Source organism: Sebastes umbrosus, chromosome 2 (assembly GCF_015220745.1).
Source record: "Sebastes umbrosus isolate fSebUmb1 chromosome 2, fSebUmb1.pri, whole genome shotgun sequence".
In the NCBI taxonomy this organism is placed as follows: Eukaryota; Metazoa; Chordata; class Actinopteri; order Perciformes; family Sebastidae; genus Sebastes; species Sebastes umbrosus.
Window position 1 is genome coordinate 8110530 of NC_051270.1, and position 25963 is coordinate 8136492.

Consider the following 25963-nt stretch of genomic DNA (forward strand, 5'->3'; position numbering starts at 1 on the left):
ATTGTTGTAAACTTCACTTCTGGGCAATTTTATAAGATATTGAACATTGAAGATAAACAAAAATAAATAATCAAGATTATTAAATACATTTTCAAGACTACATCTTCCATTCATTTTCCACTGCTTAAGATTAAAGGTACAGTGTGTAGGATTTGGTGGCATCTAGTGGTTGTGGTTGCAGATTGCAACCAACTAAGTACCCCTCCCCTCACTCCTCCCTTTCCAAGACTGCGGTAACGTGAGCCGCCAAGTGCAAAACTGTGGTTTCACAAGTGTATGGTGGCCTTTGGGTAACGTAATCGCGAAAGACGCTCTCTAGAGCCAGTGTTTGGTTTGTCCGTTCTGGGTTACTGTTGAAACATGGCGGAGCAACATGGTGGACTTCGTGAAGAGGACCTGCTCCCTATGTAGTAGGGGTAGGAGAAAAAATTTATTCACCTATGTATTGTGATTTTTTTACGATCAACGCTACAACTGTAGAGCACCCATATACTAACATTTATGTTAAATACAATGGAGCTGACCATGGACGTATAAACGGGATCTGACGGGAGAGCTAGCTCGGCGACGTTAGCAGAAGTATATACGTGTGACTAGGTCTGTTTTTCAAAATAAGGTGTTAACAAAAGGAGCTGTATATACAAAATACATATATGGAAATAAGATTGATTGGATCATATTCACCAGGAGTATAAAACATTACATGTCCCTTATAAATTAAAAAGAAAATACCACTAATTTGTGAGGGAAATGTCATTGCTGGAAAAAATGTAATAAATAATGCCTGACAATGACTGATTTATTTAACTTCAGAACATCTCTGACTACATAGATGCTGAAAATTTTAATTTTTAATTTAGATATTTTCCAAAGTAAAAGTCACTAGAAGTGTGTGATTCAACTTTTTCCCATGGTCTAGTTTTAAAAAAGTTAATAAATCGCAATATCGAATCGCAATACTTGTAGAATCGCAATGCATATCAAATCGGCACCCAAGTATCGTGATAGTATCGAATCGGGAGATAGGTGAATCGTCCCAGCCCTGCTATGTAGATATAAACGGCTCATTCTAAGCTAACGAAAACACAATAATTCTTAGTTTCAGGTGATTATACACTAACGAAAACATAGTTAAGAATATTAAATTACATTTCTGCTAATAGATCCCCTGAAATGTTACACACTGGCCCTTTAAAGAAAAAAACAGTTATTGTGTAATGAGTTTGAAATTAATTGCTTTTAACTGGGGTAGAGAGGTCCATATTTTGTCTATACATATTTTATATTTTAGGCTTTAACGATGTAGCCAGGAAACAGGGCCGCCTACAGGTGAGACATCTCTGGTGTTGATGTAATATGTTGCCCCTTACTTTATCAATTACTGGGATCATGCCTGTTCCTGTACTCCTATTTCTAGTTGTTGCTGATTTGTTGGTTTTCCTTTGCTTCTTGTGTGGTGTGCCTACATGGGCCTCTGTAGTCAATACAGATCTGTTTTTCCCAATTCATTATGTTAAACTTAAAAAATTGAGTGAAGGAACACAGTCTGTTAATAAGTCTATAGTAGGGTTGCCTAGTAGTTAACTGTATGTTCTGCATGTCTGGAAAAGTACTCCAACCATGAGCTAAAATATGCATCAGCTAATATGCTGACTGTCATCCTTTCTATCTGGCATCTGGACCTGAGAAGTGCTTCCTTCTAAAAGGAAAATAAACTGTCTAATAAAGCTAATGAATAACCAACATTTCAGATTTCTGCTTCTCAAAGAGCTCTGGTCTCCTAATAAAACCTAATAAGACTTCAATTTGAACCGAACTGTTAATGAAGTTGAACTAAAGAAGATCGTTTCAGGAACGTCCTGGTGGATTAGTGGTACGATGCATTAACTGCAAAGTCATTCCTCGTTTCTTTCCCCGTTTTTCTGTCAATCTCTATTTCTGCTGTCAAATTAAGGAAATGTCAAAAACAAATAAAGTTAGCTTATGATTTTGTTTGACAAAAAGGTGGACCAGATCGCCTGTATTTTAGTAAAAAGTGCAATGTGGATATAGAGCATTTTGGGAAACATCTCTTCAATTGTTTTCCTTATGTCTGATGTTTTGGGTGAGAAGGAGATAAGACCCTTACTGAGAGCGTTCTTCTACACTGATACGACACCAAAGAAACATCAGATCAGTTGCACATCAACAGCCTCAGCTCCGGTCTGCAGTCCCGGTGCAGACCACCACTATAAAACTGACTCCATGTTGTCGCACATCTCTTGGTCCTCCAGGTTGTATATGAACTTTGTCCTGTTGGCTGGGTTCTGGGTGATCTCCTTGCCCAAATTGTCCAGAGTCACGTTGGAGGCAAAGAGTTCGGTGGGTGTGAGGTAACCCTCGCTGTTCTTGATGTATTTCCTGTAGTTCTTCCTCAAACACTGCCACGTGGTGGTGTACAGGATGAAGGCTGACGACTTGAGGACGATGGCGATGCTGACGTACAGGTGCCTGTAGGCCACGTTGTCGTACAGCATGCAGGCTCCCTTCTCGCCGCAGACGGAGCTCCAGAACAGACAGGTGGAATCGATGCCCATGCCGAAGATCAGAGGGGGAGGGATGAAGCCTGGAGCAGGAGGGGATCGTTGGCAAACAGCAGGTCAGAGGTTCAAAAAGCACACTGCTTTGAGTTTCCTATATATCCGCCATAGACTGTATGTGGACGTAATCATCGTGACCTCATCCATTGGTTTATGGACTGCCATTTTGAAGCCTTGAGTTTGGCATTTTGGCCGTCGCGATCTTGGTCTTTTGCGACCAGAAGTGACACGAGAGGGTCGAGCCCTCACATTTTTAGGCGACCAAATGTGATTTGGAAATGATATTCGCACTGACAGAAAGATGAGGTTAATTTAAACCAAGGTGAAATTCTGACATTTACATCACAGAGCAAAACTACAGGACAACCGTGGGTATGAAAAAACAAAGCAGTGTGAAATTTATTACAGATCGTGCATCTATACCAGTGGGCAACCTCCGGGTCTAAGAAGTGAAGCCAATGCTGAAGTGCCTTAAACCTGCATTCTTTCTAACAGCCAGCAGGGAGCGACTCTTCTGGTTGTAAAAAGAAGTCTGATTGTATAGAAGTTTATGAGAAAATGAGCCTACTTCTCACTTGATTTATTACCTCAGTAAACATTGTAAACATGAGTTTATGGTCTCAATTGCTAGTTTCAAGTCTTCTTCAATACAGCATGATGTTTATTTAGTAAATTATGGTCCCATTTAGAGTCAAATAGACCATAAAGAAGGGTATGCTTTAGGGCGTGGCTATCTTGTGATTGACAGGTCATTACCACGGTGTTGTCCAGTCTGGGAGTTGTCTGTGTTTTTGTTGTTGAACTTTAACTCTTTCACAGTGTGCTTTTAGTTCATTAAAGTTAATTATAACCTTTTTGGTCGCCTAAAAATGTCTTCAGACGGCCAAAATGACAAACTCAAGGCTTCAAAACGTCAGTCCACAAAACCCCAGTGACTACGTTCACTTCTTATACACAGTCTATGACTAATACGAATGATGAATTGTTTTTCTGTGGATATAAATGCATTACAGTAAAGTATATAAAGTGAATATATGAAATGTCTTACCGATCAGTCTCAGGAGCAGGAACAGAACTCCGAGGGCATATGATTTCAGCTCTGGACTCACAGTTCTGAAAACAAAGACAGAATTGGCATAAGCGATTCGTACTGGTGACCTGAAAACTCGATTTGCGACTAGTAGCCAATTCACTCTGGTTTATTAAAACTTGGGTCTGATTACTGTAACTTGGGCCATCATTCCTTTCAGTTATGATAACATTGTTCACACCAAAGCAGCTACTGCTGTGATCTGGGAACACGGCAACAATTCAACAACGAAGTTTGAAATCACGCAGATTTTAAACAAGCCAACAGATTAGACAGCTAGCACTTTATTTTGAGGTAAAACAGAAAGTGAGCACACCCAAAAAGTTGTTAATTTGTCCTCATTGGACAGGAAAACTGTGCACACAACTGCGGCAAATACAGTTGGTGTGGTAACTGATGTGATGGATGTACACAACAGACAGTTTGCCATCTTTACTACTTGAAACCTGACGAATAATGGACTAGTTTAACAATTTGGGAAATATACTTATTTGCTTTCTCATTTTTTTTTTCTCCCAAAATGTCAAACCACTGTTTGTGTTCTTGCCCCTGCTGCCTTCTTCTTTAGAAATGTTGCCATGGTGACAGATCACAGCAGTTAACTTGATTCTATTCTATCTGTAATAATAATGTAATTATATTATAATTCTATTGATATATGGACACAAGTAGGAAAATAGGCCCCAAGTTGTAATAAACCCAAAATATTCTTTAATATATAGACAGATATGCATAATTTACTATATTTATGTAGTGATGATATGCATACTCATCTGCTCATCTACATAATACATACAGAGAGGTGAAGTCCCTCCCCGACTGGTGGGACCTTATTAAATATGAACAGTAGTCAACAGTGAGACATAAATCATGTTTTGATCCTGTCTGAATTGCGCCACGAATGTTGAATGAACACATGATGTTTGTCAATTTAAAACATAATTTTGCAAGTGGCGGCCTGTCGTAGGTTTGTCTTAGTATCATTTAGTTTTGTGTGAAACCGCTCAGTGAACTACATCTCTGGACCCGCAGAATATACGTCACCAACACTAGCTAGCTAGCTAACTTTGCTGTGTTCCACGCACAAATGAAACATTAGCTTACTTGATGTGTTTTATCCAGCGACTACTGGTCTTTTAATCAGCCGGGAAGTGAAAGAACGATCAGACCCGTTCCTGGTGTGAGTTCATCCCCGTACGAAACACACAGGCATCGTAGCTTCAGCGAAAGAGATGTCACTTACATGACTTTTGGGTGTGTAGTGTAGTGTGTATTATGTATTTTCACAGTCTTACCACAAACTGTGACTTTCCTGACATTCAAAATGATCTTTTAAATTGACAAACATCATATGTGTGATTCATGGAGCAATTCAAATGGGATCAAAAAAATATTTGTCTATCGTCGTTGACTACCGTTCATATTTTCCTGCATTCAAAATTTGACTTAAGTAAAAGCACAAAAGTATATAATAAAGTACCTAACTTTGAACTAATTTGATTTGCTATATACACTGCTGTGTATCTTAAACAGTAATAATACATCATAATTTATTAGTTGAGTTGTTTTTTGTATTAAGAACCTGAATCTGCAATGTAACTAGTAACTAAAGTAATCAAATAAATGTAGTGGAGTTAAAATATAAAGTAGCATAAAATGGAAATACTCAAGTAAAGTACAAGTACCTCAAAATTGTACTTAAGTAAATGCACTTCCACCACTGTCTGCACCAAAGATGACTGAAGTGATGCCTTTGAGCAGCCATAAATGTCAACAGCTCCCTCTTGTGGGCGGTCTATGTATAGCCACAGGTCTTCTTACCTGATGAGGATGATGACAGAGGGCGTTTGGGCCATAGCTCCGATCATGCTGCACACACAGATAACACACAGGAAGGTAAGGAAGGCCTGCTGACAGCCTGGACTGGGACACTTCCCTGGTAACGCCACCGCTTCTTCACTGTTGCTGGATATACACGTGCAGCTGGTCAGGTTCTGGCACAAAGACAAGAAATGAGATCAAAATGTTTAACCCACTGTCAATATGTGGAGACCTAAAGCAGGGCTGCTGCACTGCATGTATGCTTCTGGTCTCTAGCATTTAGTTTGAGCTCTCCAGTGTCCGAGGTCGTCATGATAACAGCTCATTTCAGTCAGTGTTGACTTCTTCACTCACTGGTTTGAGGCAGCCAGCGAAGCAGGCTGAGAGGTAGGTGACTCCATTGGAACCACAGACGGGGCTCACTGATGCTGTGTAGCAGTTACAGTTATTGATGCACGGTGACTCAGGTCGCTGCCAGGACCGCAATGTCCTGTGGAGGTCAAAGGTCATGTTAGGGAGCATATATATATATGACGACACACGTTGAGTGACAACCCCATCATTTGCATAATGAGCCAGAAAGAAATGTATAAGAAAAGAATACAGAAATAAATCAATTTGGGGAAATAAATAAGGGGTGAAATGGAAATGGAAAAGTAGAAATAAATAAATAAATACTGTATATATATATATATATATATAAATAAATACATACATTTAAAAATAAATTAAAAATAAATGCAAAAATAAATAAATATATTTAAAAATGAATAAAATTATATACATAAATAAATAAAAGGGAAAATTAAACAAAAGAGTAAATAAATAAGGGAATTAATACAAAGATAAATAAATATAGAAGCAAATTAAAACAGAAATATCAATTTATATGTCACATTTGAACAATTAATTAATGGCTACATTCATTTATTTTAATATTATTTTTTACTACATTTAATGACATATTTATTTGTTTATCAAGTCATTTATTCATTTATTTGTTTTGGATTTTTGTTTTCTGCCCTGTGTGATTCAGTGTGGAATTATCTTTTGAAGCACAGCAAACAGTGAGAATGCATCGGCCTGCTATCTGTAATTTAAGACATCAAGTTAAATATATAAAATATTGCTGCTACTTTACTGTTGATGCACAATTATGGAGAGAAGCTCCATAAATCAGCAACAAAACCAAAACCAGCTTGTTCATCTTGTCTCTCATAGTGACAAGAATGGTAGTTTTTGGCTAACTTGAAGTCTCTTACGCAAGACTTGAATTCTGTATTAATACACAATGCATTAATGTCAACAGAAAATGATAGGAGTGGTAATAGCTATTTAGCTATATCTAAACAAAAAAGTTGCAATACTTAGCATTATTTTTTGTATTTTAGCATATTTTAGCATCTAGCATGTTTGAAGTGAAAGTCATGTGAATATGTTTTTTGAGAAAATGCATCAGTAGGTTTCCCTGCTTACTCGTTTCCGTAGGCTACTGTAACCCCGGCGACAGGTCCGGTGTCACAGCCCAAGAACAGAAAAGAGACATAGCAGGCGGTGGACACCAGGTTGACCATCATGGCCATGCGGACGGCGCCGAGAGCTGACAGGTTCAGCTTCTTCACCAGCAGCCCCCCGAGGAAGATACCCAGACAGGCACAGGGGATGGCTGTCATACCTGGGGAGGAACATTTCCCAAAAATGTTTACTAGCATTGTCCTTAGTAAAGGTATCTGCACTACACAAACGTTCTCATTATATTTATATCTTTTTTTGTTTGATTGTAAAACAGAACAATAACTGTTTGCCCTCCACTCAGAGAGGATTATGATCCACCTACCTAGCAGCTGATTGGCTGAGGAGGTGGTAAGGTTGAACTGCTGCTCCAGGTATTTTCCCAGGAAGGCAGCAAAGCCGGCAACCACAGCGATCTCCATGCAGGCCGCCAGCGTGATGCAGCTGAATACCGGATTGGAGAGAAGGTGCCTGGTTACCCGCGGGATTACTGGGTCGAAGAAAATGGAGAAAAGGGATAAAAAGGACAGAGAAAAATGATCATTTCTGAGATTAACAAAATCTGATGTTATATTTTGAAATTCCCCACTTGTCTTCAACCCTTTTCCCTCAGCATCCCCGCCCCTGTGTGCTCCCCCTTACCTCTCAGATGCTCACAAACCGAGAGTCCGCTGTTCATATCAAAGCCGTGAATGGCTCCGTTGGGTTTAGAGCCCTGGTACTCCAGGGTCAGTGAAGAAGGCAGCATGGCCTGCTCACTCTCCCCTCCACCGTCCATGTCCGGGTCGTCCAGCGACTGGGGGAAGCCGAACATGAAGAGGGCCGACAGGAAGAGTAAGGCACCGCAGAGGAGGAAGCCACCCCACCACGCCCCGATCCAGCGAGGGTCATCTGGTGTGATGTCCAGCTTACCTGAATAAGAGGTAGGGGAGTTTACCACAAAGGATGGATGTTGAATGATGTCAGAAGATGACATTTCACAGTAATCAATGTAACTGGATTACGGAAGAAATAAAATGTGCCTTCTTAATTCTTTCTTAATGTTTCTATAGAGTGCTAGAGGAATGAGTCCTTAAACACGAGTTAGCATTTTAGCACTTCCGGCTCCCTCGTCTGGAAGCCAATGGGTTTTTTTTAATTGGTTTTTAGTTCAATGCCTGAAATAAGGTCTGTGGTTAACACAAGCTGAAGAGATTTTAAGGTTTTGTTGTACAACATGAAATACATCAGTAAATATCACACTTTTTGAAGCATTTTGAAGCCTTCATATATTTTTAAAAAGGCGGTTGCTAACAAGTGGCTAAATGAGACTACTAAACGTCATCACGCCGACTCGTCCTCCTTTACAGACTCGTTGTGTATACTAGCGCTCATGCGACCGTGGTGTAGTTAATTTATAGCCTAACATTATTTTTTTTACTTCTACTTCATTCACACTTTAATAATCATAAAAGTGGTGTTCATTTGTGAAGATTATCTTGCTGAACAAAACATGTAAGTATCATAAACGTTTGTTTGCCACAGAGCTTATTTTCTGCAATAATCCAAAACCCAATGGAACAATCCCATTGTCTTTTTGTCAAGGGAACCAGGGCGATGCTAACTTCCTGGTTGGCCTAAAAAGATACGTCATCCATGGAGCACTCTATTGGGGTATAATATTAGGTTATTCTTAATTTTCCCAGTAGGGTCAATACAAATATAACTATTGCAATAAATAAAATGAACAAAATGTAAAGATACATCTAAAGAAATGCAAAAAAAAAGCAACTTTCAACTTACTGGTGTCGATGAAGACAGCATCAACGTAGACTTTGGTACAGACAGAACCTAAGATGAAGCCACAGGCCGGGCCGAACACTAATGTTGAAAATAAAATACCTGCAAGACAGAAATAAGAGCATAAAATAGTCAGTCGGGATGGAAAATGGGATGGAACAGTATATTGAAGTATTTTAATTTAGGTTATCTTTTAGGACTGCAACTGATGATTATTTTCATTGTCGATTAATCTGACGATTATTTTTTCAATTAATCGATTAGTTGTTTGGTCCATAAAATGTCCGCAAATGGTGAAAAATGTTGATCAGACGTCCTGAAGACGACGTCTTCAAAAATCTTGTTTTGTCCACAACGTAAAGATATTTAGTTTACTGTCAGTGAAGAGTAAAGAAATCTGAAAATATTCACATTTAAGAAACTGGAGAAAGATAACTCAAACCAATTAATCGATTATCAAAATAGTTGCGATTAATTTAATAGTTACCAAGTGATCGATTAATTTATTAATCGTTGCAGCACTAGTTTATTTTTTATCTTAGCTTAGTTGTGCAGTGATAACACTACTTATATTGTCCATCATCCAGAAGCCAAGAAATCAGCTTAAGAATGAATTCAATGAGTGCATTTCACCTCATCTTTCAGCAGAGGGCAGCATTGTATCAAGACTGTAAAGTGTCTATTACTAAGGCCCTTTTATTAAATACCAGTGTGTGATAACATGGAGCTTCTTACAGACACTAGTGTTGTTAAATCCACTGACTGAGGATGAAATGTATTCTATTCAAGGAGAGATTGAGTGTTGAATTCATGCCATGGGACTTTAAATTTCATCAGATGTCTCCCACTGACAGATTTATTCACTGTCACTGTAATATGCGGCTCATAGGTTGCACAGCGTAATTGATCTAAGACTAGATTATCCCGCAGGATCATAAATAATCAAGCAGGAAATGGGTTCTTAGTGTAAGAGCAGCAGGGGACCACTGATGCAGTAGCTCGGGTTGATTTCCTCTTGAAAGCAACGCTGCCCTGCTTTGGCCCAGAGGCCGAGAGGTTTCCAGTAAGCAACGGCAGACTGTGTGTGTGTGTGTGTGTGGTACTGAAACTCAGTTATCCATGCTGGTGGTAAGTGGAACAATAGGAGTGAGCTCCAGTAGCCTGACTGCTAATAGAAGAGCCCAGAGCAGAAGTGGCTGCTCCCTACTGAGAGAACGAGAGGGCCAGTCAATGTTTCCTGTGAGGGATGTAATGATTAGTGCCGTGGTTATCACCAGCGATAAATCTGAGAGCGGAAGGGCCGCTTCAATTTTCATGGCTTTATCAATGCATTTCTAAAGATAAAATCTCCATAATATAAATCAGAGACAATTTTTTGGGGGGATTTTTGGTCGCCACCTGTGTCAGCACATATTTTATCCTTAATTATTTTTTTAAGTATTTTGGGTCATTTTTTTTATTCCCTTATAAGAGATACACAGTAGAAAGGTGACAGGAAATGAGGGGAGAGAGAGATGAAGACTGCCAGACTCGAGCTGGGGACACTGCGATTCATGACTAGTGCCTTGGGGCCAGCAGGGAGCCACATCCATAATTCTTTTGACAGATTTGGGGTCTTACAGAGGCACAGACACAGAAATATCTACAATAACTAACTCTAATTATTATAGTCAGGAGCCTCAATCAAAACCACAAAACATATATGTTTGTATTCCTATTAGGGCTGTCAGTCGATTAAAATATTTAATTGCGATTAATCGCATGATTGTCCATTAGTAATCCTAATTAATCACAAATTAATCGCACATATTTTATCTGTTCAAAATGTATCTTACTGGTTGATTTGTCAAGTATTTAATACTCTTATCAACATGTGAGTGGGTAAATATGCTTGCTTTATGCAAACGTATGTATATATTTATTATTGGAAATCAATTAACAACACAAAACAACGATAAACAGTGTCCAGAAACCCTCACAGGTACTGCAATTAGCATAAAAAATATGCTCAAATCATAACATGGCAAACTGCAGCCCAACAGGCAACAACAGCTGTCAGTGTGTCAGTGTGCTGACTTGACTATGACTTGCCCCAAACTGCATGTGATTATCATAAAGTGGGAATGTCTGTAAAGGGGAGACTCGTGGGTAACCATAGAGTCCATTTTCATTCACATATCTTGAGGTCAGAGGTCAAGGTACCCATTTGAAAATGGCCATGCCAGTTTTTCCTCACCAAATTTTAGCGTAACTTTGGAGCGTTGTTAAGCCTCCTTCTTAACAAGCCAGTATGACATGATTGGTACCAATGAATTCCTTAGGTTTTTCTAGTTTCATATGAAACCAGTATCTTCACTAGTATCTAGCTAACTGAGCCTGCTACAACCTAAATCGCAAGTTGTGTTAATGAGTTAAAGAAATTAGTGAAGTTAAAACGAATTTGCATTAACGCATTATTATCGTGTTAACTATATATATATACTGTATATACCATATACATTTGTATTCATATACATAAAGATAAAGGTGGACTTGACTGTTTTGTAAAGATTTTGCAATATCATCACTTAAGAAAGTGAATTTTACAAGTACAAAACCAGATACTACATTGTCCAGTTTTCACATTTTCAGGATGCTAGCAGAGTTAATCCCAGGCAAGCTCCATATTCTCTAAACTTCACTGTAGGCACCACCAGCTTTACTGTGTCTCCTATAAGGCCAGAGCCTGGAGAGGCCTTCGCAGTGAAACGGCTGACGACGATAGCAGCAATAAGCATGATGACGGAGAATTACCGGTAAGCTTTGTTATGGCGTGAGAAAAGACAGAGAGCTCATAATCCTGTGGCAACAGCTGCTCGACAGCCATCAGGAGAAGCATTCAGGACTGATGCCAGTCTGCTGTTTGGACTCAACAGTTGGTACATCTGAGGCCATTTCCTCGGAGACACGACCAAAGGCTCATGGCAGCAACATTCTTTTACTGCCGTGAACTACTGGAGCTTTAACCACAGTAAAACCTTTATTACTGTACAGTAAAAACTATTAGAATATTGGATTTTCTTGACTCCCATATCTGAAAGCAAGTGCGCTCAACTTTTACACATCCCCTGGTCAATATTTGGCACATTCCTGCACAAAACTCACTTTAAAAACATTTATATTTTACATATTTCTATATTTTTTTCATATTTTCTACTGTAAATTGTTGTATTTATATCATGTTTATGCACCAAAACACCAAAAGACAAATTCCTTTTCTGTGCAAACCTGCTTGGCAACATAATGTTTCTGATTCTAAAGTGTGACTCCATGTCCAGTCCATGTCGACTCCTCCAGAGTCGACATGGACTGGCGTAACAGAATTTACGAAATAATGAATGGCAGAGGATTTGGAGTTTAATTTTTGCTTAAAATATGTGATTTATTTTATTGTGGTTGTGACCTTCAGGAACTGTTTTTGAGATTTAAAATGTACAAATTGTATGGGAGTATATTTTTGTGAGATTATGGGAGAATTTATGTATTAGGTGTGACCAAAACCCAGTATTTTTTTCCTCAAATTTTCTAAACCTGTAAAATTATAGAAGAATTTAGCAATCCTGTAAAGAAAAAACTAAAATTATGACTTTAAGACGTATTCATTTTAAAGAAATGTAAGAAAAAAAATTTAAATCAACCTTTTGAAATAAAATTTGCGATGGCGTAATTTGAGAAAATTTGCAAACAATAGCAACATTAAATACATTAATATTAAAAAAAACATAATGCATCTGAGGTTAATTTTCAAAGGATTGGTTTAACTTTTGATTGTTATTAGAGGCAGGATGTAAATCCTTCTGAATCTATTGACTTTGCAATGATTGCAGTTCTGCCTCAGTGTAGCCGTGGATGAGAGCTCTAGAAGTCTGCAGTGTAGCAGCACATATCAATGGACTGGTGGACATGAGGTGCGGGGAAATGGTCGAAGCTATAAAACTAGCTGTTAGGAGTGATCATCCTGAGAAAGCTTATTTAGCAGTGATAACACTATTTTTCGCACTTAAAACAATCAAACAAGCCAACTTTGGTAGAAAAAACGGCAACATCTGTTCAGGAAGGCAAGGATTATACAACATTTAATATTTATATAAGACTTCCTTTTCTAAAACAATGTAAACTATAGGGTGTATTTTTATGAAGGACGGAACCTGCCAAAATAAAAAAAAATAATGAATAAATAATTAAATGACTTGATAAATTAATAAATGTCATTAAATGTAGCAAAAATATTAAAAATAAATGTAACCATTAATTAATTGATGTGACATAAAATTGATATTTCTGTCTTTAATTCACTTCTTTACTTATTTATCTTTGTATTAATTCCCTTATGTATTTACTCTTCTGTTTAATTTTCCCTTTTATTTATTTATGTATTTAGTTTTATTCATTTTAAAATCTATTTATTTATCTTTAAATGTATGAATTTATTTATTTATTTCTGCATGATTTTCCCTTTGCATTTCACCCCTTATTTATTCCCCCAAACCTATTTATTTCTGTATTCTTTTCCTTATACATTACTTTACACATTTCTTTATGCATTTCTGCCTCATCATGCAAATGAGGGAGCTCTCACTCCACGTGTGTCATCATGGGGTCAGGGTGCATGACTATATGCTAACTGGCTACAGTCTCGTCTAGTCTGTACAACTTATTCAAAGACTCCCCTATGTTTCTAATTATCCTTTAACAATCTTCTATCAATTAAAATATAACATTGGTTACCTTATTTTGGAACCAAATTCTTAACTTGTGATTGCAATCAGGATGAACTAAATGCCACAGATGTTTTATGAACATGTACATTTACTGTCCAGAGATATTTTAGCTCAAATCCTCATAGCCATTATAGAGAAATATATTACTAAAGGTACTTGCAAAAGGTTTAAAAATGGCAGAGAAGAGTGTTGGTTGACATGGAGGAATTCAACATGACACCCATCTCAAACACACGCTGTGGGCTGTTTTAGCAGGACATACTCGGCTATGGAGAAGCTGTGCTCTATGAAATATCTCCAGACAGAACCTTAATGGATTTCCAATGTTTCTATGCAAAAAAAAACAGACTGCTGTTGTATCCTTCTTGACACTATTTTCAACCTTGCTGTGTTTGAGGGCTGTGACAATGAATACACGCACAAGATGAAGGTAATATAATCCTGCTGGACAACAAACTAATGGAAGATTAGTTTAATTATATTCCTTTCACACTGTGGCGCAGACACAAGCTGACTCTGTGCCACTTTGTGTCACATGAACCTAGATGACATGAATCTAACTGTAAGAGAAAATGTACAATTCACAGGATCATTTATTAAAGAAGAGACACTGCGGGAAGGCTTAGAGCTTTAGAGATGACTTAGATATCCATGTAAAACTCTGGCAGCTTGTCTGACCCAGCCATTTGGAGATGGCAGGTAGAGACACTCCACTTAAGCTGAGAGCTTGTACAGGATTTGACAGCTCCTCCTTACTGTGAGCTTCTATAGCTAAGTGATTTTAATACTATATATAATATAGTCTGCAACTTGGCCTGGACCTGACATGGCTTTGTTCCTAAATTATTAGTATTACTATTAAACATGTCCTGAATATATCACTTTAAATATCTAAAGTACAATTATTAGGGCTGTCATAGTTAACGTGATAATAACACCTTAATGCTAATATTATCTAACTAATAATATCCTAATATTGTTTTAATGCCACTAATTTCTTTCTCTAGGGTGAAAATACGAAATCTAAGAAATCCACCGGTACCAACCAAGTCATACTAGATTGTCGAAGGAGGCCAGTAACGCCCCAAAATGACTTAGTGTAACTTTGGCGAGGAAAAAACTGTCATGGCCATTTTCAAAGGGGTCCCTTGACCTCTGACCTCAAGATATGTGAATGAACATGGGTTCTATTGGTACCCACGAGTCTCCCCTTTACAGACATGCCCACTTTATGATAATCACATGCAATTTGGGGCAAGTCATAGTCAAGTCAGCACACTGACACACTGACAGCTGTTGTTGCCTGTTGGGCTTGAGTTTGCCATTTTATGATTTGAGCATATTTGTTTTGCTAAATGCAGTACCTGTGAGGGTTTCTGGACAATATCTGTTACTGTTTTGTGTTGTTAATTGATTTCTAATAATAAATATATACATACATTTGCATAAAGAAAGCACATTTGTCCACTCCCATATTGATAAGAGCATTAAATGCTTGATAAATCTCCCTTTAAGGTACATTTTGAACAGATAAAAAAATGCGTTATTAAAGTGGCAGTAGGCAGTATATTTTTGGCATCATTGGGCAAAAATTCCATAATAACCTTTCAGCATATTGTAATTCAAGTGTTCTGAGACATAATAGACTTATGCACCTCCTCATGGCTCTGTTTTCAGGCTTTAGAAAATCTAGCCTGTGACGGGAGACTTTGACCAATCACAGGTCATTTCATTGAGAGAGCGTTCCTATTGGCTGTGCTCTGGTCATGTGACCAGAACTTGGCGTTCCTTCACCAGATTTCACAAATTGCGACGGCGTCACAAACTTTCTAATTTTACAGCTAAACCGTGCACTACAAGATGATTCTGAAAACATTTGAGGCGAGAAATAGGCATCAACGTAACATAATATTAATTAATATTTGATCAGCGCTGCCTAGTTTGACCATTTGGTTGGAGTTTGCGAGTGATTGACAGCCGGCTCTCATAGACGGCAGCTGGAGAGCAGACCTCAGATCAGCTCTACTGCTTGTTTTCCTCTGTCTTCCAGATGCCGTTCCTAGACATCATGGACAATCATGCGATTAATCCCAATTAAATATTTTAATCAATTGACAGCCCTTACAACATATTCAGTGTTTGTTAATTTTATTGTTAACATTTTTGCTTTGAATCTAATAAAAACAGAAGTGATAGAAATCAGGCTCAACATGATGGTAATGCCTGTGTTCTGTACCCAGCTGCAATGAATGCAGCAGAGGCAAGGTCATACTGTGTGAAACGGGGCTCCTCCACCTGGTCACACTGCCAGCACATGAATAATTTCTCACTCAGACTCACATTATGGCACGGTTCAATCACTGGCACTTTGTATCTTGGCAAAGGTGCTCCTAAAAGGTGCACATATAAAACAACCTGGGCCGGTCCGAACAGACAGTGTGTGCTGAGTCAGCGTCCGTTCCTTCCTCTGCTGTCCTACAGTGGAAGAGTAATAACTCCACCGGAGTAAAAACATTTTGCTGCAGTGGACTCTCAGCCTCACAGCGCTTCATTACACGCATTACAGCGATGAATAGGGGCTAAGATATGAGGCAGGAAGAGAGAAGCTGACCCAGCCGCCGCAGAGCTGGACCCCTCTGGCTCCGACTGCTCTTTTACTTTACTGTATATTGTTGTGTGCTATAGGTTACTGTACTGTACAGTGTTGCTGCCATTTAACACTATGCTGCAGACCTTAAACATTCCTGTTGTTGTCCAGCCTAGTCTGAGGTACGTTTGTGCGTTCACACAATAATGGGAAGGTCTAACTGTGCTGAACAGCAAGTCATGTTAGTTTGTTAAATATTTCAACAACCTAAACTTTCTTTAAACCAACGTTAGAAAAAGTATGATTGTTAGTCTGACTAAGTACACACAGTGTTCACAGTGCCGTGCTTGGAGCAAAATGCTAAAGTCAGCATGCTAACATGCTCACAATGACAATGCTAACATGCTGATGTTCAGCAGGTACGTTTACTATGTTCAACATCTTAGTTAAGCGTGTTCGCATGCTAACATTTGCTAATTAGCACACCTGAGGCTGATGGGAATGTCATTAGTTTTAGAGGTATTGGTCTTAAAGAGGACCTATTGTGCTCGTTTTCAGGTGCATACTTGTGTTTTGGGTTTCTACTAGAACATGTTTACATGCTTTAATGTTTAAAAAAACGCTTTATTTTTCTCAAACTGTCTGTGCTGCAGCACCTCTTTTCACTTTCTGTCTGAAACGCTCTGTTTGAGCTCTTGCCATCCGCTCCAGCTCCGCTCTAACTAGCTTTGTTTGAGGGCGTGCCAAACTAGCCACTAGCAAATGTGTTACTTGGTGACATCACCACGTTACAGAAGAAAAGGCAGGCCTTCAAGTGAGGCATTTCAGGCAATTCAGGAGCAGTGTTTCTGTGGGTGAAAGTAACTCCCTTTGGCGTGGACTTTTTAACTTTGCAGACCTTTTACATGCACAAAAAGCTATGTAACACTAAAGAAAAGGAAAAAAGCACAAAAGCATAATAGTTCCCCTTTAAAACAAAGCATTGCACAAAATAAAAATGTATTTGACCTGATAATGGTGCTAGAGGCAAAGTTAGGGATCACTAAAGTTATTACAATTCATCCCGAGGGGAACGTGAACATGTGAACCAAATGTCAAGGCACTCAAAATTGTTGCAACATTTTACTCAAAACCACGAATGCAAACCTCACGGTGGCGCAAGAGGACAAGTCAGGGTATCACCGAAGTGAGTAGGCTTCATCCTCTGGGGATGACGAATGTCTACACAGTATGTCATGGCAAGCCATCAGTTGATGAGATATGTCAGTCTAGACTGACAGGCCATCTCTAGAGGCATGCTGCTAGTACGGCTAACAATTTATGTGGCCAAGTGTTTTTGTAAAGCTTCATTTTGACTTCAAAGAGCAATTTTAAAGGAGAAATTTTGCTTTTCTGACACGACAGACAAATACGAATGCATGGAAACCAAGAAAAAAACTGGATGTATTTAAATAGCCTACTGAGTCTGTACACTGTCGTGTTACTGTGGTGCTCACATAGACTGACTATATGCTGTAAAGAAAAAGATTTACATCTTCCATTAGCGAGATACAAACATTTACACAGCGCCACATACTGAACCTCATTAGGATGGAAAGCAGAAACTATTTGGAGCTACATTATTGTACAAAAAAAAAGGCACAGAGCATGAATACTGTAATTGAATAGCTGCTTCTCTGTTGGAGGCTCTGTGAGCGATACAATAGATAGGAGGATTAGTTGTCTTTGTCTAGGGTATCAGTCAAGCAGTAGACAGCAATCAATAATCCAATTACACTTCGGCTCGGACATTATACTGTAGTCGACAGAGCTCAGGAGCAGGTTGGTCTTTCTGTGGGAAGCCATTTTCTGGTCATATAAGCCGCAGGTCAAGACTTTAAATATTAAATAGACACACTGTAACTTTAAAGGTGCTAAATGCGAGATTGGGAGCATTTCTATTGCCTCCGCACAGCTCTCAACGGCAACAGTGCTGACAGAGCTAACAGTGCTAACCTGAGGGGGAACCAGAGGGTGGGTGCTACGCTTCCGCGATGATACCGTTGGATGGGATGGCGTCATCAGCTGTAACCGCTGTATGAGAGCAGTACAGAGCGGCGGCCATGAGCTAGCCAGTGGCGCACGCTCACATGCACTTACATGCACTAAAACGCATGCACGGTTGGCCTGGTCATGTCAACAAAGCATGGAGAAGCTTTGATTACAACACACACAGAGGGTGAATGACTTCATTCTCTGCTCAGGTGGACATTACTCCTTTATATCTTTACATAGACAATAGTTGCTTGCTGCTATATTAATGCTCTGGATATTGTATAGAGCACCTTTAATGTGGATGGATATATACCGTATGCACATACACACACACAGATTCAACATCATGTGCATGTACTGCTCCCATATATATACATCTGCTTCTATATTTACCATATACCAAGTATTTCCTTTATTATTGTACTGTATATTATTTGTAAATACACATTTTTTATTTATTTATATGTATTATTTTTGTTAATTCTATTACTGTAAATTTCTTTTGTTATTGTTGTGTAATTTATTATTATTATATTTATTATTATTATTATTATTATTATTATTATTTGATTTGATTTTTTGCTACTTAACTTACTATTTCCTTAATGGAGCTTCCCAGCAAAAAAGTATTTCACACGATTGTACTTGTATAACAGGTGTGACAATAAACATCTTGAATCTTAATTAGCAAATGTTATCATGCTAAACTAAGATGGTGAACACTGCTAACATTATAGCTGCTAAACATCAGCAAGGTTACCATTGTCTTTGTGCTCATGTTAGCATGCTGACTTTAGCATTTAGATCAAAGCACTGCTGCTGCGCCCCGAGTAAAGCCTCACAGACGCATGGCTGTAGATTCTGGACACACAGATCCCACTCTTTATTGCTTGACTGCAGTGTATCACTGCTGCTTTACTACCATTTTTAAATCTGTTTGTTTTCTTCTCTTATTTGCTTGAAGGTACAATGATCTGATGGCCAGCTAACTGAACATTTTTCCTTTTTATCAGCCAGCTGTGTGATGTTGCTCTCATTGATCAGGATAAATACACACATAGAGGACAACACAGAGAGAAGTACAGGACACCAAGTGAAAACCTACTCAACGTTTGAGAAAGAACAGGCTGCAGTACTAGGACACAGATACAGGACAGGTGCATGCTGGAAGACATGTGCCATGACAACTGGGAAGTGTTTGCTGGTTTGCTCTCGAGTATTCCCAGTGTCTCTCATTCAGGCAGTATTGATCCATGTGGGGTGAAGATGTGGCCACAACAGAGCAGCGTCTCCTTCTATCATCTGGTTTGTTAGCGAGCCCGCAGAGAGCCGCTGCTTTAATATTTAATCATTTGGTTAGATGTTTGCTAAACAACTCCTAACTGCTGCTCTGTCACGCTGCATTATTCAGGGCTTTTCTTACAATGTTACTGCGTCTTCACACGTCAAGCTTGTCAAACAACGCCACTGCCTTGAGACGAGGAAAAGGAACATGTACATATAACACGCATGTGCTGTATGAAAACCGGTCTCCATGCAATTACAGAAGCCACAACAGACGACGCAGCAGTCACATTGTAGGAGGTAACCATGGCAATCAATATGCCTGGATTGTAAAACGGAGAACAGAGAGGGGGTGGTGTAGAGAAAAGAATAATAGACTATCTGTAAGTGTCAAATGAAGAAGCTTGGGGGATGTTATGAAACAAAAAAATCCTTATGGACTGGTATAAGGACCAGGACATAGAATAGTGGCAATGATACTAAATCAGAGACAAGATTTCAGTCCAAAATGCAAGGTATGCACATTTCCAAACTAACGGACAGCTGAAGAGTGTACCAAAAAAAAGAAGAAGCAACAAATGGTGGTACATTTTTAAAGATTGCCGTTAAGAGACGTCCTTGGTTGACTGACTGGACTGTCAAATCCAGTCTATCACAGGGCTAACTTTAACAGACACAATCAGACTCATACTTACAGGCAGTTCTGACTCTTAAAGTCAAACTGAAATCACAGTTAGTCATTCTCTGGCAAAATAAAGCCAGAGTACTTCTAACGTTGGTTAACCATGATTTGATGGCTTACCATGATTGATGGCAATAATTACCATTTTGTAATCCCTTGACCTTTTCGCTAGCACCACCAGCAGGTTGACATTTGTGGCTTTGAGTGAAATGTCTCTAGTTATCTAAAATTTTGTTCAGACTTTCACGTTCCCTTCAGGATGAAATTCAAAAACTGGATCTGGTCTGCGGTATCTTTGTCAAGGTTGAAAAGAGTGATAAAGTTTGCCGTCTTGGTTCGGACTAAGGAGCCTCCGTGTTGTTGTTTCAGAAATATAGGCGCAACTCAACCCGTTCCGCACAACATGATAGGTTGATGCCTTTATTCGCGGTACGAAAGCTCAGAAAATCGACCTTGTTTCAGAAAAAAATTACATCCCCTTATTCACCGCGTAATGTTTGAGTTCTGTGTGAAAGTATTCATGACAAAAACAGTTCGAAAAAATATACTGACATGCAAATTAATGGCCTGAAAAAAATAATGCTGGTGTGTAATGGCCTTTAGTCTTGCATTAATTTAAATTTAATTTCAATATATCAGATTTCTTTTTCTCAAAAGAATGCAGGACATGTATTTAAAAAATAAGACCTATATGCTGTGGCAAAACAAAATCTAAACAAAACATACAATTAATTTATTAGTATTATTTTTGTTATTTTACAAAAGCAATAAATGGATAAATAGATAAATGTTAAATGTGTAGTAGTGCTTATTTGTTATCAGATTATAAAAGGGCAATGTAGAAGGGCTATGATGTAGCGCATCATAATAAGTGAAGTGCAGTGAATTCCTTAAAATTTTCTAAAATAGCAAAGAAGTATCAAGTGTAATGTCTTACATCAAACATCTGGTATGAGTTGGCCTCTCGCCAAGCTGGGGGGTAGGGTGGGTTGTTGGGTGCTGTGCTAGCCTTGTTTGCCCTCCTTCCTCTGCTCCATCCCTCCCTCCCTCCCTCGTCTCTTCCCTCCCTCCCTTCCTCGTCTCCTCCACTCTGAGTGTGGCTGACAGAGACTGTACAGATCAAAGCATGCACAGAACAAACCGCAGGCTTTCTCACCCTGTAAGAGGTCTGCACTGAAACGCAAACAGAGACACCGCAACTGGCCAAGGACTAGCAGAGGAGCCTGTGAGGAGGAGCAACTAGCCACATGATCGCCAACAATAATAATTTATTACCTTGTAGTGCCTTTGTTCTTCCCATAGGAGTAAAACTGATGAATCTACAATAAGAGGAGCTTAAGAACAGCGCAAGTACTCTTACACAATAACATAAACTACAGCTGTGCTTTGACTTATTGCTGCATCAGCTCTGCAAGATTTAATGTGATGGTGGTTTTACTCTAGTATACATTATCATACAATAATTGAATGTCATACCCAGCTGTAAAATTTGCAATTGAGTGCGAACCGCAATAAGAGGAGATGGTAACACTTCATTTTACAGGTCCGTAAATTTCATGGTAATTAGGTGATAATTAGCAAGTAACCTATTTGAAATGTCTTTGGAATTACTGCCAAATGACTCCAATATTTACCTCAAAATTTATCAAAAATTACTTTATTATAAACATTATTTAATAATCATATGCTGAAATAGCATATAATGGTTAAAATAGGGCCCTTAGGCTTGAGAAGTGGCTGTGCGCTGCTTTTCATCGGAGGTGAAAAACCAAAACTAAAAGAAGACACTTCTGATCAGGCACAAAGCTCACCATTGTGTCACTTATTGTCTACACAAATGTAACCTGGTAGCTAATGTAATGATTCAGGGACTTTTTGAAGAAATTTCAAAGAAGTTATTTGCTAATTATCATCTATTTGCCAGCAGACATGGAAATAAAGCATATAAATTAACTTTGTGTTCTTTTCCTGGAAATGTATTGAATAAATTACCAGCTATTTCGAAATAGCGGAATATAATTATTAAATAATGTTTATAATAAAGTAATCTTCGATACATTTTGAGGTAAATATTTGTGGTAATTTGGCAGTAATTCCAAAGAAATTTCGAATAGGTTACTTGCTAATTATCACCTAATTACCATGACATCTGCAAACCTGTAAAATGAAGTGTTACCGAAGAGATGCACGGACATGGAATTGGATATTTCAGGGCCAACAACATGGACCGATTTTACCGATATAATACCAATAACATTATTCTTGCATTTGTAAAAATGTGAAGAATACAATAAAGGACAATCTTTTAGATTGACCAGTGTATTTTCCCACTGGCAGTACATTTTTTGTAAATAAATTGTTGTTAACCCACCACAGTTGCATGCTACTTCCAAGTTTTGGCAGTCTGGTATTACTTGCTGTGTCCATTTTGTACTTTTGTAAGAGAAAAGCCTCAACATTATCAGATTAAATTACTGGCTAATAACAAAAATATATTTTTTTCCTTATTTTAGTAATAATGGGAGTCTTTTTTTCTCTCATCCTCCGTCTCATTCTCCCCAGATGGAGCTCTGCTACTAGCAGGTCGTGGAGTGGTGAGACAAATAGGAATGGCACATACTGTAGGCTCAGTGCGTGTCTCTGTACTGTTGCCTTGGCAACTTTGGCAGACGGGCTGTAATGTGTGTTATGTCGACCTCTTGGTTTCTGCTGTAAGTATAACTGCAGTCCTCTGCTGCTGACCACTGAACACGTGCAGAAGTTGGGAATAATGTGCTTTGCTCAAAGGCACTTAGGTGAGAGAGGGCAGGATCAGACCCACAATTTCCCCATCAACAACATCAATACAGGAAATTTTTAATTAAATAAGATTATTCCTTCTGTTCACAAGGCTGCTTTTCTAATCTTAAACACAGTCATTTTGTTGCAGCGAGGTAGTTTATGACACCATTCAGCAAAAAAGATCATAAAATAGCACAAGCATTGATGGACTCCCCTCACACGTAACTAACATGTTTAATAGTCAGGGATATTTCCATCCACTGGCCAAACTCATTATCTGGGCTGGACAAAACTGTCGAAGTCAATACTGTGCAGTGCAGTATCACAGAAACACGTAACTGGACCTCTCTCATCTCCTTTAATAACATACAGTAATAGTAGAGTATCTAAAAAAAAACATGTTTAAACCAAGAAAAAAAATGTGTGCAGTAGTTGGACAGTTCTATTTTTCTCTCTAAATTAGATCGGCAAAAATGTTAATACATAATTTGTAATGTGAGCTGTTCATGTATGTTGCAGTGACTAAGTGACAAAATCCATCAATGTATATTTATGTTAGATATTCAGTAACACTTCATTGTACAGGTACGCAAATTTCATGGTAATTAGGTGATAATTAGCAAGTCAATTATTTGAAATTTCTTTGGAATTACTGCCAAATTACCCCAATATTTACCTCAAAATTTATCAAACATTACTTTATTAAAAACATTATTTAATAATTATATGCTAAAATAGCATATAATCACTAAAATAGGGCCCTTAGACTTGAGAAGCGGCTGTGCGCTGCTCTTCATTGGAGGTGGAAAACCTATTATTAAGATAATAATCCACACAGATCCTTCAAGGAGGATCCTTCTTTAGAATTTTCCTGCTCCTCCAACACCTTTGGAGTTGGTAAGGATTCAGTGATTAAAAGTTCTTTATACGATATCCAAAGCATTAATATAGCAGCAAACAACTATTTGATATTTAAAGATTAAGAGGAGTAATGTCAACCTGAGCAGAGAATGAAGTCGAAGGCTTCTCTGTGCTTTGTTTACATAGCCGGGTCGGCCACGTGTGCCTTTAATGCTCGTTTGTGCATGTGAGCGTGCCCCACTGACTAGCTCACGGCCGCCCCTCTGCACTGTTCTCATACGGCGGTTACAGCTGATAACACCGCCCCGACCGCCGACGTCGTTACAGAAGCAAAGCACCCACCCTGCGGTTCCCCCTCAGGTTAACACTGTTAGCTCTGTCAGCACTGTTGCCTTTGCTTTCACTGTTAGCACCGTTAGCTAAGAGCTGCCTGCTCAGCCGTTGCCATGTTGACAGCCGTGCGGAGGCAATAGAAATGCTCCCAATCTTGCATTTAGCACCTTTAAGGACCACATCAGAAGACACTAGCATTATTACATAAAGTGTTGTATGTCTATAATTGTTCTGATCAGTGTTTTAAAATGGTAGATGTCTTATTTGCAAATGACGGCCTTCTGAGCATTCCTGCACACTGACCGGCACTGACTGTTTCAGCACATTATATCATATGAACTGTTTTATTGTTGAACACATTGTGATAAACTTTTAAAATTAAATTCAAAAGTAGAATCTAGTCAGAGGTCATGATAACTTTACCATCTCTTGAATACTCTGTTGTCTCTTGTGATTTGATTGTGACCACATTTTGTATCCATCCATTGCACTGCACACTAACTAAAGCCTAAAACCTGCCATAGCTCCCAACCACTTTCACTTTTACCTACTTTGCTGCACGTGCACCTATCATTATCCATTTGTCTAACTTATCATGACTAATTATGATTTAGTGGAGATTATATCAGCGATCAGATTTTGTTTAATATAATGTAATAATAATGTAATCTTGTAAAATCTTCTAAAATGAGCCTCAGTGTTAATTAAGGAGATCTGATCATTTAGTGCACATGTGAATGATTAATGTCACAGTCATGTTTCAATTATGCCAACATTATCATCCCATTTACTTTGATAGATATTGTGATTGTACAGATTTTATTATGCCATTAGCCTTTGTTTCTTATTACTTCCAGCTAACTGGGATGCAAGACAGCCGAATGCAGGAGTACGAAGAATCAAACTGTTGCTAGTTCTTGTTCAGTTCAGGGATCTTTGTTTTATGCTTTTTAAATGCTAGGACTGGTTCTAAATAATATTCTTCATTGATTATTAGTTGTAAATTTAGCTTAGGGCCGGTGTTGTTTTGGATGTGAGTCAATATTATTTTCTGCATCATTTTATTTCACTCCACCCGTACACTCCATCTGGTGTGGAATGACGGACATCTGGTGTCTTTGATAGTACTTTGAACGTACTGGCATTTACACCCAGCACCATATTCAACATGCTAAATTTGATTTGAGATTTGTATATTTGAGCCTTATAGGTGCCTTTGGACAAACGCATGATTAAAGAAATAGTTGGAAATTTGGGGGAGTACGCTTATTTACTTTCAAGCCGATATTAGATGAGAAGGTCGAGACCACTCTCGTGTCTGTGCGCTAAATAGAGCCAGCAGGTGATTAACTTAACTTAGCATAAAGACTGGAAACAGAGGGAAACAGCTAGCCTAGCTCTCTCCAAAGTTTAAACAATCCTTCTACCAGCACCTCTAAATTTGAGTAATTAGCACATTATATTTTGTTTGTTTATTTGTACATAAACAGAAATGTAAAAAGTTGTGGTTTTACGGGGTGTTAGCCTACATGCTGGAGAGCTAGGCCAGCTGTTTGCCCTGGCTCCTAGTCTTTATTCTAAGGTAAGCTAATTGCCTGTTGGCTCTAGCTTCATAGGGCTACTTAAGTGTACAGACATACAGTAAGAGGGGTATCAATCTCCCAATCCTACTGTCAGCAAGAAACCCATTAAATGTGACTTAACTCTGTTGCTATATTGTTGAAAAGGTTAATAGCTCAGCAACCACAGCATATTTACCACATCATAATTGTTTCTGTGGCTTTCGTGGTGTTCATTGTGACTCAGCTTTTAACCAGGAAGTTACATACTGTATATCAAGAGTAAAAAGCTTTTGATTTA

The 25963-nt window shown here is 38.5% G+C and overlaps 1 protein-coding gene and 1 long non-coding RNA gene across 2 annotated transcripts in view; one reads left to right on the forward strand and one right to left on the reverse strand.

Moving 5' to 3' along the window:
- Positions 1 to 1092: 1092 nt before the first annotated feature.
- Positions 1093 to 25963, reverse strand: part of LOC119481626 (solute carrier organic anion transporter family member 3A1-like) — a 29692-nt gene continuing 4821 nt past the window's right edge. The window contains exons 3-10 of the mRNA XM_037758735.1: positions 8785 to 8883; positions 7645 to 7914; positions 7328 to 7492; positions 6967 to 7165; positions 5845 to 5980; positions 5491 to 5663; positions 3628 to 3692; positions 1093 to 2605 (exon numbers count right to left, since the gene is read on the reverse strand). Of these exons, the coding sequence (XP_037614663.1) occupies positions 2229 to 2605; positions 3628 to 3692; positions 5491 to 5663; positions 5845 to 5980; positions 6967 to 7165; positions 7328 to 7492; positions 7645 to 7914; positions 8785 to 8883 (1484 nt within the window). The 3' untranslated portion in view covers positions 1093 to 2228. The remainder of the gene's footprint in view (positions 2606 to 3627; positions 3693 to 5490; positions 5664 to 5844; positions 5981 to 6966; positions 7166 to 7327; positions 7493 to 7644; positions 7915 to 8784; positions 8884 to 25963) is intronic.
- On the forward strand, positions 4672 to 25937 carry LOC119481643. Its single transcript, XR_005205242.1, has 3 exons — positions 4672 to 4930; positions 12648 to 12657; positions 25925 to 25937. It is a non-coding gene; the product is annotated as an uncharacterized LOC119481643 (long non-coding RNA).